Genomic DNA, 18,766 nt, shown 5'->3' with positions numbered 1-18,766 from the left:
TTTCTAGCCCAGGAGAGATTGGCAGGTTCTCTGGTTATTTTCCAGGTCCAGGAACTAATGTATTCCGTGGCTGCTTGTATAACTGTCGTGATATTTTATCCCCAAGTGATGGCTAAACAAGCACCATAAAATTTCAAGGGTAACTTTCTTTTACTTCACAATTTCACTTAAGGAATAGACCAAGCATGAGGGAAAAAATAATGGGTCTAGATTAGTGTTTTAAGGAATGAATGGATATTTTCTGCAAAGTAATAACTTCAAAGCTGAGTTTTATCCACACAGGCTAATGTACTGGTCTGAAATTGGAGGAGAACCTCAAATAGCACAAGCTGGGATGGATGGTAGTGGCAGAAAAATACTCATCAGTCAAAGTCTTGGCCAGCCAACCAGCGTAACTCTTGACCAGTTGAGTCAGAGGATATTCTGGTCTGATTACAAATTTCACTGTATTGGCTCTGCTAATCTAGATGGTACTGGTGTCCATGTAAGTATTCTTTAGTCTTAGGCTGTATGTAATGTCTTCTGCCTTGTATAAAATTCATTCCAGAAACCTCATCATCCCCATTTTAGATATTGCAGCTAACACAGATCAAGAACCCCTTTTCGGTCGCTGTGTTTGAAGATGAAGTCTTCTGGTCCGATATGAAGATGAGAGCAGTACAGCGCATGAAGAAGACGACAGGCAAGAACAGGGCTGTCCTCATCAAGCGTTCCCAACAGCCTTATGGACTCAAGGTCTATGGTGTACTCTTCAAAATATCCCCCTAATTCTCCCGAAAAGGCTACGTGTACCAGCTTCCCAAGTACAAACTCTAGTGACATCTTTCTATTGTGATTAAAAAGCAAGACGTATTCATTTGCTATTCATAAGGATTCAATAGTGCATAGTAACATCCAGCACCTCTCTTCCAGATAATGCACGAAGTGCTCCAGCCCAAGTCTCCTAATCCTTGTCTGGACACTGGCTGTTCTCACTTGTGCCTTCTGAGCCCACGATCCAAGGGAAGCTGTCACTGCCCAGTGGGACTCCTGCTTGCAGATGATGGCATCACCTGTGTTCCGCTCGAGGAGTCTGCGTTTCTGTTCCTCGCGTTGCCCACAGGTGTCATGCAGGTACTGCTCCACAGCCTTACCCACATGTCTGTGCCTGGGCTGTGGTCTATTTCAGACTGAATAATTCCAACACTCCAGGCACAGCTATACATAGTAGGGGCCCTGGCCTTTGGAATAATCTTTTTTAAAAAAAAATTATGTTTTAAGTAATCTCTACACCCAACATGGGGCTGAAACTCATGACCCCAAGATCAAGAGTTGCATGCTCTACTGACCAAGCCAGCCAGATGTCCCCTGCCCCTTTCCCTTCCCCTCCCACTTTAGAATAGCCTTCAAATACAACTTAAATTTTAGTATTCATGTGTGCTGGGAGCTAGCATGACCAAAATAAAGTGACTATGAATTGAAAACCACTCCTTGAGAACTAGTATGTCAGAGCATAGGTTAGGGGTCTGAGAGTATGGCTCACCTGGGGTAGTTGTCCAAGCATCTCACTGATGATATAGAGTAATTCTGAATACAAGCAACTCGGCAAGGTTCTAACCTGGGCAGCGGGTGTACCTTTTATGAGGGAATTTTTCTTAAGTCATAGGAGAAACTAACAAATAAGTCACTTCTAACTTCTACCATATAAGGGGTTTGTCACCTTGGGCACTTTAAAATGACAAATGTTGGGGTGGAGGATTGGCTTCAGGTTCAGTAAGATGTTCATAGTAGAGTCCCATTGAAAGGGGAGGGCGTTTCATGAATAAATGTATCAAATCAACACATGTATGCCTGAAACTTACACAAATGTTATATGTCAATTATAGCTCAGACATTTACAAAATAAAGGGGGGGGGGGCGTTTAACAAAGGAGTCCATCTTGAAGACATGTGGCTTCAAGGACTTTTAAGTAAAGCTCCAGAAAGGGAGAGAAATAACTGCTATTTTTAGATGATAAATTCAGATTTTCATATATTCTAAGTATTTTAACGTTAATACAAAATCAAGATGTGGAATGACACTAGATTCAGCTGGTGCCATCCACCTAATTTTTTTCCCATAGATTTATCTGAAAAATCTAGAAGCTTTACTAGGACAACCAACTTTACCAGAACATAGGATACTTCCTTTTACCAATGTGAACCAGCTTGCATCCCTGGACTACATAGTCCAGGAAAAGGCTCTCTACCTTTCAGAGTTGGGTAATCGTGATATCAGGCTCCTGAGGCTCAAAGAATCTGGAAGTCTCTCTTGGAGGAAAATCTTATCTGTGGAGGGAACAGTGATTGACCTCGCTGTGGACTGGTTGAGTGGAAACATATATTGGATTGACAGTGAGAATCCTCACATCAATGTTGCTTCCTCGAAAGGCCAATATCCCACTGTCCTGTTCAGTGAAAATCTCTACCACCCCACTTCAGTTGTACTCCATCCACCCTCTGCAGTCATGTGCTTTGTGGACCTGGGTTCCCAGGATGATAGTAGGCGTGGGTCCAGCATTGAATGTGCCTCCATGGACGGCAGCAGAAGGAAGATGCTGTGGCAGAGATCCCAGGTCCCTGAGGGCCTGACTTTTTCAGATTCGGGAACCCGAGTTTACTGGGCTGATACTGGTAAGCAATTATAACCTATACCATAAACGTGAGTCTGAAGGACTTTGGCCCCCAGTGAAATACTGATGTTCTGCTTTCTGGTCTTTAGCCATGACTTCAAATAGCTTTTAGTTCTGAGTTTACATATTCTGCACCACCTGCCAAACAAACACAATGATTCATCATTCTGAGTAGAATGGAATAGCCCGCAGAGTCATCTGTTGTCCTTTGTGAAGGAATAAAATCGAGAACTTAACAAACGGGCATGAACAAATCTTGGTGTATCACTGTTAGAGTGAATGAAGAACAGTCCTTCAGAAAATGTGTGCTACACAATGTCCTACTGGAGGGGGTTGGCAGACAAGACACAAAGAACTACAGGATGGAGTAGAGCTGTTTAGGCCAAGTGAAATTAACTTAGCCTCTCTTTCTAGGGAGAGGACTCATAGAGAGCATTCAACAAGATGGCTCTAGATACAGAGTAGACCGCAGAGGAATTGAGGGCCTTAACCTCTTTACATTTGGCCAAGGCGTGATGTTCTGGACGACAATGGATGATGATGGTAGGTCTTATTCAACATGATTGTCTTTGTGATCTGAATTTACTTGTGTGTCTCTAAAGTAAATCTACTAATGCCTACCACTGATCTTTGGCAGAGTCTTTCTTCTGGAAGAATAATTAAACAACTTCCCTAATCTAGCATGTATGTGTAACAGGAAATCTATGACTTGGGGAAGCTTTTACTTATTTGGTTATTCTTTATATATAAATATGCTTAGTCCTGTTCTGCCTGAGATTTCTGGCTTTCATCTGAGGTTCTTTGCTTTAGAAGACAGTGTGATATAGTCCAGAGAGAATTGGGCCAGGAATTGGAACCAAGTAGTATAATTGCTCTGTCGGTTAGTAGCTATAACACCTTACCTATAAAATGAGGGCAGTACCTGTCTCACTTGGCTCCATACACATGAAAGTACCAGGTGAATTACAGAATATTCTGTACTTACAGGGTATTTCTAGTTTTAAAGAGATTTTCCTAAGCTACAGTATTCCAGTATGCTGTTTCTGGCTAGAGTCTAGAATTGGTAAAACTGGAAAATGCCATTTAAAATCTGTCTCTTTAATATTTTCAAATGTTGGTCCATTGACCAGTTGGGCTGGCCACATCACAATTGCAAAAACAGGTTGTCAGATCCTACCAACAGAGATGCTAATTTATTTGGTATGTGGTAAGACCTTTGCTATCTGTTTTAAGATCCCCTGGTAACACTTACTGCAAAAAGCCATTTTCAGATATATTATAGAACAATGCTTAAAATCACTACCCATCATTTGCATGGATTATATCTAAGTGTCTCATATCCTAATTATCTATCCTTGTATATTTGGACATATATGAATGTGCTCAACATAATTTACACCTGACTTTATTTTGGAGGAAGGCATAGAACTACTTTTATTTGTCTTGAAATTTCTTCTCAGAAAAAAAAAAAAAAAAAAAGACTTAGAAAAAAACATGTCTCTTCTGTAAAGCTCCTAATATTCAACTGGAATTTATGCAGATGGGTGACAGTTTTCATACTGAGCAATTTTCTTTGCACAGGAAGTAATCTTAAAATTTGCTTTTCTTAAAAATTTAAATTTTGCTTGTCTTAATGATCATTTACTGGTTTTTGTTTCAGCCCAAACCATTAAGGTTTGGTACAGCAGGGCAGAACTTTCAGAAAACCAGTGGTTCCAAATAGACCAGAAGATTGTGGATTTAAAAGTTTATAGTAGACTTAGTCAACAGGGTAAGCTACTTTTCAATGATTATGGCAACACTGAAGCCTGCTGAATTTCCCCATGAAAGGGATTCCCTATCCTGCAATATCCCCTTGAAATTGCTTTGTTTTTCCTGATAAAATATTTCTCTGGCAAATTCTTATAGATCTGCATAACTCTCTTGTCTTTATGCAATTATATATATCATAGTTCTGGTATATAACTAGTCCTATTACTTTTCTAGGAGACAAAAGAGTGGTAAATATATTGGATGGGGTTTTGGTATACTTGGACCCTATTTTAATTTCTTTTGTAGACACAATTATAACTGTGGTATAATCGAAATCATCTTTTAGCTCCATGGTGGAACTAGCCTTTATTCTACTTATCATCACTTACATCTACTTGTGTTGTTAACTAATCCTTGAAATACCAACTTGGGAGTGCCCATGTGTTTTGCTCCAGTATTTGAGTAGAGTGATGATGGATTTGGTTAAAGTAGAAAGAGAGAAAGTCTTTTCCTAGTTGACATGAACACCAACAATGTGAGTTCAAATAATTAAGCATATCTACCACTACCATGCATGTTGAGCATCTTGGTCTTAGCACTATTTATGTTGAATATATTGGTCTTATGTGAATGCTACTCCATTGCTTTATTTTGGAAAGCTGAACTTTATAAACAAGTGTTAGTTGTGCTTAAACTTCTGAAGTCTTGGCTTTGTGGAGAGAATATTTTTATTTTATTTTATTTATTTTTAAGATTTTATTTATTCATGAAAGACACACACACACACACACACACACACACAGAGAGAGAGAGGCAGAGACATAGACAGAGGAAGAAGCAGGCTCCAAGCAGGAAGCCTGATGTGGGACTCGATCCTGGGATTCTGGGATTACGCCCTGAGCCAAAAGCAGATGCTCGACCACTGAGCCACCCAGGCATCCCATGAGAGAACCTTTTTAGAATTCTTCAGTGTGATTAGTGATCACCCATGTGATGATAATCTGTGGCTTGGTTCTGAGAAGCAGAAGGAGGGTCTCCTGGGAAGGTTTTTTTTTTTTTGGGGGGGGGAAGGTTTATCTATGGTATATAGATAGCTATTCCACAATTCCTGGAATATCTTAAAATAAAACCTTACTAAAAGGTAAAGCTTGAGATCGAAGCCTTACAGAACCATGGTTAGCTATCAGTGGATGACCTTCTACTCAGTTCATAGGGATAATAGATACCATAGCCTTCATATTTTCATCAAAAGAGAGCTTTATTTCTGAGGCTCTTCTAGTTTTGATGCTGGGTGCTTGGCTTACACCACGGGGAAAGGAGAACTCCCAATGGAGTCTTGGATGAACCAGAGTTCAGCTCAATTTTTATGAAGCTGGTCCCTTGTCTGAATGCCTAGCCTTCCAAAGCCATCCTTACCCATGAAGAAAAATCACTAATCATTTGGTACCTGGTTGACTAAAGGGAGTTAAACTGAAAAACCATCCACGCTGGGAAAAAAAAAAAAAAATCTAGGTCCCATAACTCTCTGTTTGTAGAATGTCTGCAGAAGATCCTTCTGAAACCATCTAAATCAATGTGTGTGGTTTTGTTTTTGTTTTTGTTTTTGGTGGGGGGAATCCACAGGTAGTAACAGTTGCTCAAAAGACAATGGTGGCTGCAGCCATATGTGTTTACCAAACCCTGAAGGACTGACTTGTAAATGCCCCAGTGGGTACTCCTTGGCTAACATAAGCAAATGTGTTGAAGCTGTCCTGTGCTCTGAGCTGTCCCAGTCCTGTAAGGATGGTCAGAAGTGCATTTCCATGGAGCAAGTTTGTGATGGTCATGCTGACTGTCCGGATGGATCTGATGAGATGAGCTGTGAGTAACTCCTATCTAAGACCCTACTGTTCATCACTGTACATGACATACTTTGACTATTTAATAAAATAGTTCTTAATTAATATCTCAATCTGATTCTTAATATCTAATTCTATAGTATTCCTCATGCTTTTATCCTCCAAATCATTGCTTTGTTATTGCTGGCACTTTTAAACTGAACAGTATAAAACTTCTAACTATGGGCAATTGGGTATAGATTATGTGCACATCTTCTGGAAAGCTAACGTGTCCTCTGATTCAGTTTTAGAATAGGCCATACGATAGCTCCAAAGGGCTCAAGAGTTTGTGTTTTCTGGAAGAGCACTCATTTAACCTAGATTTGATTCTGTCCATTTAAACTGACCACACAGTGAGCAGAGCCAGGAGGAAGAGGTTGGGTAAATGATTTAACCTGTGTTGGTTTGGTTCCCCTTTTTAAATGTGGAAATAGTACTTTCTCCCTCAAAGAGTTGAGAAATCCAAGAGCATGTGAATAAAGCTGCCATGTTAGAGTATACCACTGTCAGGTTACTTCTTAAATGCTAGCTGGGAGCTAGTGGTTACAGAGATGCTGCTGCCAAATCCTGCCTTCATGGAAAGCTGTTTTCATGGTGAGTCAGCTGAGCAATGGGGATATCAGTCACCATCTTCACATCCTACAGCTTTGGCTCTAGTGGTATCCAAGTCGTGGAAGCTGTAGAGCTGAAGAAATGGTGAGCTCAGCACTGAAGCTTGTAACTATTAAGAAAACAAAGTGGGAAAGGCATCTTAACAGTGAAGAGTTCTTATCAATTTCTGAATTTAAATCCTTATCATCCTCAAAGCTGATGAGTTGGAATGCCACTTGTTACCCCGAATGACTTCATCTTAAATAGGAAAGTTAATAGATTTTGATTCCCCATGGTTGATTCTATGTTCTCATGGATGAGGATGTTTTCTCAAAAACCTCATGTTACGGTGACTGTAGGAGGCAGGTCAGTGAGCAAGAAATGTGTCACCTTCACCATCTCGTGTTAGAATTAAACCAGAAGCCTAACCGACCGTCACTGGTTCTCCCATCCTGATGACCAAGAGTTGGCTCTACTTCTCAATAAGTATTTCTCCCTGGCTTGTACATGAAACTTTTTTGGAGGGGGTGGTACTGGGTATGAAAAGCTAGTCTGGCTTCCTCTGGAAATACCCACTTGTCAGGGACCTTAAACTGCCCAGGAGTGGAAACACTCCTGTAACACCAACCTGAGGCAGAGGCAGTAGGTGGTTTTATTGCTAACATGGCTACCTTTCCTCCCCTTAGTTTGGTCTTTAGTATTTATATACAGAATGATGCTTGTGCCAACAACGATGGGGGATAGGGTGAAATGTCTTACAGGCAAACTGAACTTACAGGTTGTTGGTTAGAAGCACCCTCCTGCCCACTACTGCTACCAAATCTGGTCCAAGATTTACAGCTTGTAGATCTTGCTAAACCAACACTTTACTTGGACACACACACACACACAAATTCATATTTACACATAAACTTACATCTTAAAAATCTTTCTGGATATTTACCATTTAGATCTACCATACTGTTGTTAATAGAAAAAAATATTTTTGTAACTGAGAGAATGTGCCATGGCTAAACCTGGGCATACCATCATTTAAAAATAGATTATAGATTGGTATGATAGACTGTCCTGAAACCAAACATTTTAAGTGCTTTAGAATATGCAGCTTTTTATATGTTTTTAATAGTTTTTTGGTCAGCCAAGAGGTAATGGTAATGATTTGATGATTTCATAAATTCAAACTCATCTAGAAGATGAGTCTTCTAGAATTCTTGTTCTTCTGAAATCGTTTAACTGACAAATACGGGGATATACCCATATCTGTTTTTGTAGGTATCTATCCAGATAAAACCCATTCAACACCAACACCTAAAAATGCAGAGGCTGGAAAAAGGTTGAATCCAGAAGCCTCTCTACCTCTCCGAGCTACCAAGTCCACCAAGGCCAGATATCCGAGTCTAGAAGGGGTGAATTATCCTGTTGGGAAAACACTAATCCCTCCAATTTCTGCTAGAGAAAGCAAGATCTCCGAAACCAAGGAAAAAGGCGAGCTTGTTCAGCCCAAGGACCCACAGAAGGCAAAACATCTGCCCTGTAGCACGGATTTCTGTAATGGGAGGGGAATCTGTACCATGGTAGGAGGGCTAAGAAGGTGCCGCTGCCTGATGGGATACAGTGGAGAGGTCTGTGAAGAGCCAGCACGTGGACCTGCACCTGGCTACATAGCCCTCAGCTTAACCGTTGTCTTATCAGTTGTTCTAGTAGCTCTGGGAGCATTTGTCTATTTCAGAAGAGCACACAAATTAAAAAGGTGAGCAGCTCTTAATGTCCTCATGGTAGAGTTCATTCCAAAGAAGGCTTATAGGATTAGTGGGGTTGGAGTTATCCCTCTACCCTAGGAACTTGTCCTCCAGGGAAGGATCTAGGTGAATAAGCAGCCTGCTTACTTGTTGGATGACCTGGAGGGACAACAGAGGTCACCTCTTTGAGACCTGGGGGCACACGATATTGTAAGGGATAGGAGGCATTTGCGCAGGTGAGAGCTGCCTTGGCAGCAACCAGTGGCACAATCTCAGGGGTGAAGTGATGAGATTCTTTACCAATGAGGCCAAGTTTGTGCCAAGAACTGCAGGAGAAACTCAGAGGCATGTTAGTTTGCCAGGGCTGCTACAACGAATACCACAGACTGGGTGTCTTAAACAACAGATTTCATTTTTTTAGTTCTGGAGGCTGCAAGACTGAGATTAGTGTGTCTGTGGGATTGGTGTCTCCTTGAATTATAGATGCAGACTTACCTCCCTGTGTCTTCACTGGTCTTCCCTCTGTCCATGTCTATGTCCTCGTCTCTTCTTATAAGGACAGCAGTCCTTTTGGATTGGGGCCCAGATTGACGAGCTCATTTGAACAGAAATACCTCTTTAAAGACTGTCTTCAAAGATGGTTACACTCTGAGATACTGGGAATTAGGATTTCAACATACTGACTGGGAGGGGATATAACTCAGCCCATAGCAGGAGGTGAAATACACTCAGGGAAGATTTAAAGAAAGCACATTGTTTTGCCTAAGAGCAAGAGAATATTAAGAAACACACAAAAATAGCAAAATGTTGGCTTAGAGTAGGGATGATGACAAAATCGGCTTTAGTACAGGAAGTGACAGTAACTGAGGACACTAGGTTACGCATGCTGGGGAGGGTCCGTCCACTCTGTGCTGGGGGAGGGCCAGTAGGCAGCCTATGTACCAAGAAATAGAGAAGGAAAGTTTTAAAAGTTAATCTCTATCAAGCCAGCACTCACAGACTGAAGAAAAGCCCGGGAGAAATGGTGTAGCTTGGCCCAAGCCAACGAGCACTGGTCAATAGCTTTACTAACGTTAAGATGGACTTCCTTAGCTCACCGGCATCCAATCACCACTAACTTGTCCTTGGATTCCGTTCTCCTTGACACCAATTAATAGTGTCCCCCAGTTGAAAAGATGTACTACTTCAGAGGTTAAGTGAATGCCTAGTAACAAATCATAATTGACTCCGGTATCACCCATTCTAGGTCATTTGATTCATCCAAAAGACAGAACACAATTCCCATAGCAATGGCCTTTGATAGGATATGAGTTGGCCCTTTCTAAGTATAGACCCATCCCAGCGTCAGCCCCTAGGAACAACTCTTTTGACTCTTGTTTCTTTGATTCTTAGAAATCGTGCAGCGGCATCGAGAAATTTGACCCGCCGTGAAGAAAATGGCCAAGAAGAGGAGAATCTAATGAATAGTGAGACTTTTGTCAACGAAGCCTATGATGAGCAGGTATGCCTGGGAAGGGTCTTTGAGGAGAACAGATTGTGAGATACAGCCAAAGAATGCCCCTTCTGAAAAGTCTGAGCTGGGTGACAGTAGGCAGTGTTAACTCACAGAGCTTTTTGTGTTGGGTGAATGATGCTATTATGTGTTTTAAACTAATGTTCAGTGACTTGTTTATCTTTAGTCTCCGGTCTCTAGTTCCAACCAAAGTGAAATGTGCATGAAGTGGTAATCAAGACATTCAGATTTTGGTGAACTTCCACAAGGGGCTCAGTTCCATGGTGGGGTGGGATGTTATTAGAGTTAGTTGGAGTTACCCCTAAAATTATGCCCCCCTGTGATCTCTCCTAATCTCCCCTTCACTCAACTACCTCTGTGTTTTGTTTTAACGTAGTGTGTATTCAGGGGTACCTGGCTCAGTCAGTAAAGCATATGATTCCTGATCTCAGGGCCTAATAACTTCAAGGCCCACACTGAACATAGAGCTTACATAAAAAAAATAAACAAATAAATATTTTAAAACATATCTATATCTATATCAAGGGGCACCTGGCTGGCTCAGTCACTGGAGCATGCGACTCTTGATCTCAGGGTTGTGAGTTCTTGCCCCACGTTGGGTGTAGAGGTTACTTAAAAAATAAAATCTTAGAAAAAAAACAACTATGTTAGTGTATATTCTCTGATTTCGAGTCTCTTTTCCTACAGGAACTGTTAACTTCTTTACAAACCGACTAACCTTATGATAAAAAGAGAGCTGAAACATCTCAATAAAAATTGTTTATACGTTGCATTGTGTACTGTTTTAACATCTGTAACTTACTGTAACTGTGTGCTGAAATGGTAACTTATTAAAATAACTGCTTTTGAAATTGGCTGAGGTCATCTGGTTTTGGTAGTAGGTGTTGGAAGACTGAATATTTGCAGGTGGGGTCAGATTTCAGGACAAGCTCCATGTGATTCAGGTTCTGGTTTAGCTACAGAAACTTTCTGATCCCAGCGTGCCTGGCCCAGTGCTAGTCTGAGGTTCTGGACTTGAATCTTGGCTTTGTCACTTACTCTGAGGTGTATTTAATTGCTCTGAACGGGCTTCTGCTCTGAATGGGCTTCTCCATCTTACAAAAGGGAAAGATCGCTCTTAAATCTTTACCTTTTAGGTAAAGGTCACGTTTCTGCCATGTAACAAGTATTCCAGTATTCTTTATCACTCCCTCTCAGATACATTTTACTGCAAAGTAGTCAAAACTACTGCAATAGTACTGCAAAAGTAGTCACTTTTGTTGAAAATCTATAAAAATGGTGTTTTTCTTATGCTCTCATTTGATTCTAAAGCTAAGTACAGTTGACCCTCGAACAACACAGGTTTGAACTGCACGGATCCACTTATATCCAGGTTTTTTCAAGCAGTACACACAATACTGTGAATGTATTCTCTCATGATTTTCTTGGTAATATTTTCTTGCCTCTAGCTTACTTTATGGTCAGAATACAGCACATAATACGTATAGCATGCAAAATACGTGTTAACAGACTGTTACAGGTAAGGCTTCTGGGCAATAGTAGGCTGTTAAGTTTGGAGGGAGTCAAGTTATATGTGGATTTTCTACTGCCGTGGGTGGGCGCCCCAACCCCTGTTTGCCCAAGGATCAACCGTATAGGTCAATCTACTTTACAGATGTAGAAACGCAGACATATGGTTTAAGACTTGAAGTAAAGTGGGTAGACGCTGGGGGCCTCAACACAGAGTTACAAGTGTGGACTGGGGTTCATCTCAAAGAGCTCTTGCCTGCTGGGGAAACATGCAGATACTACTTAGATCCCAGATTCCCTTTGACCCTGCAGAGTACATCTTCCTTCACCCTTATGTAAGGACCAAGGGCACTAAATCTGTGATGGGACACAGGTAACAGGAGTGTTGTCTAAAATTCAGCAGCAACCTTTGGCAGAACACTTAATCACAAAACTATTTCCCCAACGATAACAAGGGGATTAACAGAACACACATCAGGTCAATAGAGCATCGCATGAAAATACAAAAATGCCTGTGCACTGCTTAGTGCCTAGTACCAGAGGCTGAGAACCCTAGTCCGAATTATAATCGCGACTTGACTTGGAAGTCTTTCCTTGCTTGGATTTTTTTTTTTCTAAGCTATTCATATTTAGCTTCTTGCAGGATGATTTTGGTAGGCTACCAAGGGTCACGAGAAGTCCTAGGCTTATTAATGTGGGTATGGTACATAAAATCAACTCTGCCGTGCAGTCAAGTATAAACATTCCCAAATACAGATCAACTTGACCGGAAAAACAAATGCTGGGAGCTCTGCCCTTCCTGAGGCTGGGAGACACACAGAGCAGCATTACGTTTCCCCAAGTGCTTAGCTATATTTGAGAGAAACCAGTTCAGCACCCAAGTGCCTGAGATGCCTCGCCTCCACAGAGTGACTCTTAGGTTTCTCTTGCCACCTCTCCCAAGAGCCATCTCCCTGCCATGTTGGCTCTTGGCAAGGCTCTACCCCTATCTGAGGAGAAGTGAGTAAAAAGGACACAAGAGTCTGGCTTGAAAACATACACGAATGATGTGCAGCAGCGATACCACTTTGGACATCTTGAGCTATCGCCTTCACCTCCTTCAGACCTGAGACTTCCCAGGCTGGAGTTCTGGCCAGCTCTGTCTACTTCCTACTTCCGCAGTCTGTCCGCCAGAACGTTACTCCGGCCCCCCCTGCTACTCTGCAAGCCTCACTTGGTTAGACCCTCCCCCGACACATCCACCGTTTCTTTATCCTGGGGCAAAGGGTTGCTGACTGCTGCCAAATCTGTGTATCATGTGGGCACCCCTTCCTTCCACCTCCTTGCCCGGGCTTAGCTACGTCTTTTCTTATCTTTGGCCTCCTATGAATGTGTGCCTAAGTGTCATTCCACTTGAATCTAGTTTGGCACATCCTGTTTTGCTTCCCCAACTCAAGAATTTACAAGACGCCTCTGAACGACTATTTCACAGGAAAGACTTAAGTCTAAATGTCAGGTACTCATTTATAAGATTAACAATGCCTAACCACCCCTACTCCTAAAATTGGCTTTATTATGTCAGTTTCATAATCTTACCTGTTTGAAGCAATGGCACGTTAACTGTAAGAGCCGCCTTTGTGATGATCTCTATATTAAGTGTTAATTTCTTTATTTCTTTCCACCTAAATAGATGAAGCTCTAACCCCATAGCAGATGTAAACATTTGAATTCCTTATAGAAACCTGACATCTGTAACCCGATAGTAGATTTGGGTTTTCCTCTGGAGGGACAGGAGCTTTAGAAAAGTTTTTTGGAAAAAAAAAAAAGAAAAAGAAGTTTTTTGGTTCATGCTTTAGGTTGAGAGCGCCCTCTGCAAAACTTGACCTTTTCAGTCTATAGCAAGTAGGTTAAACACTTGATACTCTTTTTAGGAAATAAATGGGGGAGATTATCGATGATGGGAGGGATGCACCGTGTTCCTACTATTTTAACTGCTGAAAGGTCTGTTAAAAAAAGGTCTGTTAGTGGAATGCCTGGGTGGCTCAGTGGTTGAGCATTGGCCTTCGGCTCAGGTTGTGATCCCCGGGTCCTGGGATCGAGTCCCACATCAGGCTTCTCTCTCTGCCTATGTCTCTGGCTCTCTCTGTGTGTCTCTCCTGAATAAATAAATAAAATATTTTTTAAAAAAAAATCTGTTAAAAGAGAAATCAGGAACTAGAACATGGAGTTTGTTGCCATCAGACTAGTTACTAAATCTATAGATCAGTCAGTCCTCTTCCTCAGGCTTCACTGTTCATATTTGCTTCTCTCCTCTCAGCCTCATCTAATTCTCAAGAATTAGGTATCTCTCTCAAGATAGCAAATTTAGAAAGGCTCTATGATGGCATCTAACTCAGCCTTCCCAGTTGTACAGATGAGAAAACTTAAATCCCTCAGGGGTGGCGTTTACTCTGTCAGGAAGCACATGTCCCCAGATTCTAAAATCACAATGCCCCTCAATGCTGGGATGAGGGGCAGCTCTTTGGGAGGCACTGACATGACCGTGGGGATTAGGGAGAGTGGTGGCAGGGGCCTTTGCCATGTGAATGGCAGAGGTGCTGGGTACCTGTGAGTGCACCTGCCATCCCTGGGCGCCTGGACCTCATGCTGGTTTAAGAGCACGGCTGCGCCCACCTGCCTGTCAGAGGTGTTGGGCAGCCTGGTGGGACCAGAGGGCAGTAGAGTTGTCTTTACCTCAGTTTTAAGCCCGCCTCGCCACTTACCAACACTAGAGAACCAGGCCACCTGGTCGGCATTGCCTGCCCCACACCCTCCACCCCAAAAGCCTTGTCCGCATTTTCCTTGGTTTGGACAGATGTCCTTATTTCCCTGTGTCCAGTCCTGTGTAATGGAGATGTGCTGGAAGGGGTCATTTTGATGTGCGAAACAAAGGCAGAGGGAAACGTAGATAAAATTCAATGTCCCTATAACCTGCAGCCCTTTGACAAATACTGGAGGCAGTCAGGGTATAGCTTCCTCCAGGAAGCTCCCAACTGTCTAAATGCCTTGCTGGGGGAAAACCAACCTTGGTTTGACAATAGCAAGGCCTCTGGTGTCCTGTGTCTTCTTTAGTAGATGAAGATCCTTTTGGAACTTCCTTTATCTTTACTTCCCCCAACCCCAAAGTATATAATCATCTGTTCCTAATAATCCTAGGGCAGTGGGAGCAGCAGCAACAGCTCTTTCTGCCCACGGGGCTTGTCCCGTGCTTTAATAAAACCACCATGCTGCACCAAAGACAGTCTCAAGAATTCTTTCATGGCCATTGGCTCTGGACCCCACCAAACCTCACCTATATATTCAAAAACTGTAATTTTACTGCGTGCAATGAGGAAAGAGAAGAATGCATGTGGAGGTCATTGAGAAGATTGAGAATTGTGCACAAGTCTTTTCTTTTTCCTTCCCTGGCCTCACACAAGTTTTTATTTGAAGTAATGATGGTGTCTCTTACTTTGTTCCCCTCACATGGGGAAAATCTCATCCATGATGCATTGGGACCAGAAGAGGCACCGGTTGTGCTGGACTGGTCTTTAGAAGCAGATTATAACCCAGTTCATGAAGCTGCTCCTATGCCCCCCCCCAACACTCCCTCCCCCACCCCTGTAGGCAGGTGCCCTTAGGCCACAGATGACTCTCTGTGTACAAGACAAGTTGTGTCTAGGGCAAGGAGATACTTAGGGCACGGAAATAGATTTTAGAGCTAACTTTAAGTCACTAAATTTTTCACCGGACCTGAACAAGTGTTAATACCCACTCTGGGACTACAAAAATACATAGAAACCATCATGCCCTTATATTAAATTCAGAGATAAGGTAAGTACGTCGAGAAAATGACACATTTGAACATGTGAATGATATGTTCAAATATGACCCCTCGAAGCTGATGGGGGAAAGCACCATTTAGGGGGTGTGGGGGGCGGTGAACACATAGGCCTTGGCCAAGCCATGAACGGAATTTAAGCTGAGAATGGATGACACATAAGGAAGGTCCTGAGATTTTAAAAGACATGATTGACAGGCCTTCATTTTAAGAAGGTGAGATCAAAGATATGGGGTGGGCATGGGGGCGAGATCCACAGCTCCAGGGATGTGATAGGGCCCGGAGATTTGAATTTCTTTATTTTAAATTTTTTAATTTAAAAAAATATTTTATTTATTTATTCATGAGAGACACAGAGACATACGCAGAGAGAGAAGCAGGCTCCACACAGGGAACCCGATGTGGGACTTGATCCTGAGCCTCCAGGATCAGGCCCTGGGCCGAAGGCAGATGCCCAACTGCTGAGCCACCCAGGCATCCTGAGATTCAAATTTCTGCCTCTCCCTACTGCACCACGGTAGGATAGGATGTTCCTCATGAGTTAGTCACACATTGAATTGTTCATATTTGATTCTGAAGACATTCTAGAAAAGACTTTGTTCCAAGCTGTATTGTCACCTCAAGAAGCTCTTCCCCTGACAAAGGGTAGAGGGCAAGAGTTCCCTAGCCTCACTCAAAGGTACCTCCAGCTTCCTCCTGTCCTTGGCAGGCAGTTCTAGAGAGAAGCAGAAGCAAACCATGCTGATGCCAAGCCTGCTGTGCTACCGATAAACAGGAGAGCTTGGTTCTTGTCTCACGGAATCGAAGAATGAATCTCGCGGACAAAGGAGAGTGAGTAAAGGGGTAGAAGTTTATTAAGCAAAGATACAGAGAAAGCTGTCAGGAGTGAGGGGGTCCTGACAGGGTTGTCACTGAGGCTTGTAGGGTTGAGTCTTTTATTGAGAACCAACCAGGGAACCCAAATCCTTTTAACATATCTACTGATACCACCATAGTGAGTGGGTAACATCTTTAATGGCTTATTTCCTTTTTTAGGGTCCCGTAATTCTTGTTGGCCACAAGTAACCGTCTCTGGCACCTGGGACAGGGTGGTCTGGCTTTAGCTCTGATTTTCTTTCATCTCCACATTTTTGGGATTTTTGTGAGACTGATTTCATGGCCCCCTACCTAGCCCCATTTGTCCCTAACTCATTATCACTGTTCTCAGGGCCTGGAATGCTCCCCTCTCTATTCTTTCCATTCTCTGCTCAAGCATCACCTCCTTCCTGACCACCTTGCCTAAAAGGTCCTCCCTTGTTCCCTCCAGTCCTGGTCCCTGGTCTATTATTCATCATTTTCCCTATATGGAGCTCTCATGCTTGAGTGCGTAGGTTCCACAAAGGCGGAGCCTGCCATGGTTGTTTTCCAAGGTGTCCACAAATGGGCTGACAAAACGACAGGTGTCTTCCCACCCACTGGTTGGATGACCCATGCAACCCAGAGGAGAGGGGTGGAGAACACCTCTGGCAGCACCTCCTACAGCTTCCGCAAGGGCTCAACAGCTTGGGTGCTGAAAGCCTCAGCCCTCCTTAGTGAGGACAGGCTTCTAGATCAGAGCCGGGCCAGCCAACGGGTGGAGCAGGAACCCTGCGAATGCGGGAATGCGGTGCTGCTCCACTTTCACACATTCCTCGTCTTGCAGGAACAGTTTGAGCAATCCCGAGAAGACTTCGCCCATCAACTAGGGACACCTACTTTGTGATTGGGATCCTTAAGAACAGGCTGTGATGGTGCAAGGCAGCGGGGGAGGGCTGGCGGCAGTGCCCTTCCCCATCATGTGCTCCCCGTGGGGAGGCCGCCGAGCTAGCCGGTATTGGGTTCAGGATAAGCTCACACCCACAGTGGTGGCTGCTGAAGCTCCAGCATGGTCTAGGGTCTCGAGTGTGTCAAAGCCATTGTCACTTTGTGCTGTTGTAGCCCCAGAATGACCCGTGTGCCCCAAACAGATCCCAGCCTGATGCAGGAGTGCCTTTCCATGCTGTCTTGAATACTTTTTTTTTTTTTTTTTTTTTTTTTAGCAAAAACCAGTTTGCATTTCTTAAAAGGGAGTTTTGGTTTCATTTCTGTTATGCTAGGGCAAAAACAGAGCTCTAATTCTTGACAACAAATTCTTAGTCATGGGGGAGGGGGCAAGGGTTTTGAGTATAAGCCACAGGAGAATAATTGGGCAGGGAAGAAAAGTGAAAACAACAAAACGCTAGTTTTGTTTTCAGCCAGGCTTCCCTGAGTAATATTTGGAACTGTTATGCAGGCAAGATTCAGTAAATTCAGTAACTTGCTAGGAACTCAGTATCTTTGTTGTCTGCTGGGTCCTGACTTCCCAGACCCTTAATCAATCCCTGCCTTTCGGAGGTGTTAGCGGGGAAAGCAGTGTTGCCTTTTCTCCTTCTGGCTCTCGGTTCCCTGGAGCAAGTGCCCTATCTCATCCAGGCAGCAAACTCTCAAAGGTCTGATTTTGTGCAGCCCGTTGGGATTGTAATTTGAGTGAGGCACGGTCCCCAGGAAAGCCTTGCAGCCCCAAGGCGGGGGAGGGGGGACATGAGCTCGGGCTCCTCCCGCGAGCTAGTGAGGAAGTCAGTTTCTGGCCTCACTCCAGCCCAGTTCCATGACAATTTGCATTTGAAAGAGATCACCAGGTGATACACCTGCACTTTAAAGGTTTGGTTGCAAAAAGGTAGAAATAGGTGATTTCGGGCATTAACGGCTAGGGAAGTGAAAGTATCCTATCCCTTCCACTGTAGTTAGTAGGGTGTGCTGCTTAGTTCCTTCTGCTGCAGCCCTGTTGCCAGTGCTTACGGACCTGAATGTTCCTACCTCTGAGTCGGCTTTTAAAGGGGAGATTCAGCGCAGGGAAAGGCGCCCTTAAATCAGCCGCTTGAAATGAGAGCTGGCCCTGCCCGCGACTTAGTCTCCTCCGTGGACCAGAGCTGCCTACCTGTGATTTTCGGCACCACCGTTTACAAAAGGAAACGATTTCTAGTCTCACTTCATGCTGGAAACTGGAGCTTCTAGCTTTTTCTACAATAGACTGGGCTTGGCCGAAAAACGGCACGGAACTTGGAAATAAAGCAGTCAGGGATTTAAGTGGGGCCCGTCGGCTCCTTTTAGCAAATCTTATGCTAAAAGGGGGCAAAGATATAAGTGCTAGATTTCAGAAACAGTGCCGAAGCAGCCAGGGTATTGTTGGCAACGAATGATTAAGCTCCCAAAGTTTGTACTGGAGACAAAAAAAAAAAAAAAAAAAAACAAACCACAAAC

The 18,766-nt window shown here is 43.3% G+C and overlaps 1 protein-coding gene across 2 annotated transcripts in view; it reads left to right on the top strand.

Annotated features, from left to right (window-relative positions):
• Window positions 1-10,973, top strand: part of LOC140604755 (low-density lipoprotein receptor-related protein 2-like) — a 43,580-nt gene extending 32,607 nt beyond the window's left edge. The window contains exons 24-33 of one of the 2 annotated variants that reach the window (XM_072776228.1): window positions 283-484; window positions 571-735; window positions 913-1,113; window positions 2,102-2,651; window positions 3,065-3,193; window positions 4,311-4,421; window positions 6,026-6,262; window positions 8,143-8,620; window positions 10,002-10,110; window positions 10,810-10,973. In XM_072776228.1, coding sequence (XP_072632329.1) covers window positions 283-484; window positions 571-735; window positions 913-1,113; window positions 2,102-2,651; window positions 3,065-3,193; window positions 4,311-4,421; window positions 6,026-6,262; window positions 8,143-8,620; window positions 10,002-10,110; window positions 10,810-10,839 — 2,212 coding nt within the window. In that variant the 3' untranslated portion in view covers window positions 10,840-10,973. Of the gene's footprint in view, window positions 1-282; window positions 485-570; window positions 736-912; window positions 1,114-2,101; window positions 2,652-3,064; window positions 3,194-4,310; window positions 4,422-6,025; window positions 6,263-8,142; window positions 8,621-10,001 lie in introns of both variants that reach the window. The other variant, XM_072776227.1, reaches the window with a different exon arrangement.
• The last annotated feature ends 7,793 nt before the right edge of the window (window positions 10,974-18,766 follow it).

The sequence above is a fragment of the Canis lupus genome, chromosome 15 (assembly GCF_048164855.1).
Source record: "Canis lupus baileyi chromosome 15, mCanLup2.hap1, whole genome shotgun sequence".
Classification (NCBI taxonomy): domain Eukaryota; kingdom Metazoa; phylum Chordata; class Mammalia; order Carnivora; family Canidae; genus Canis; species Canis lupus.
This window is presented reverse-complemented; position numbering and strand designations above follow the sequence as displayed.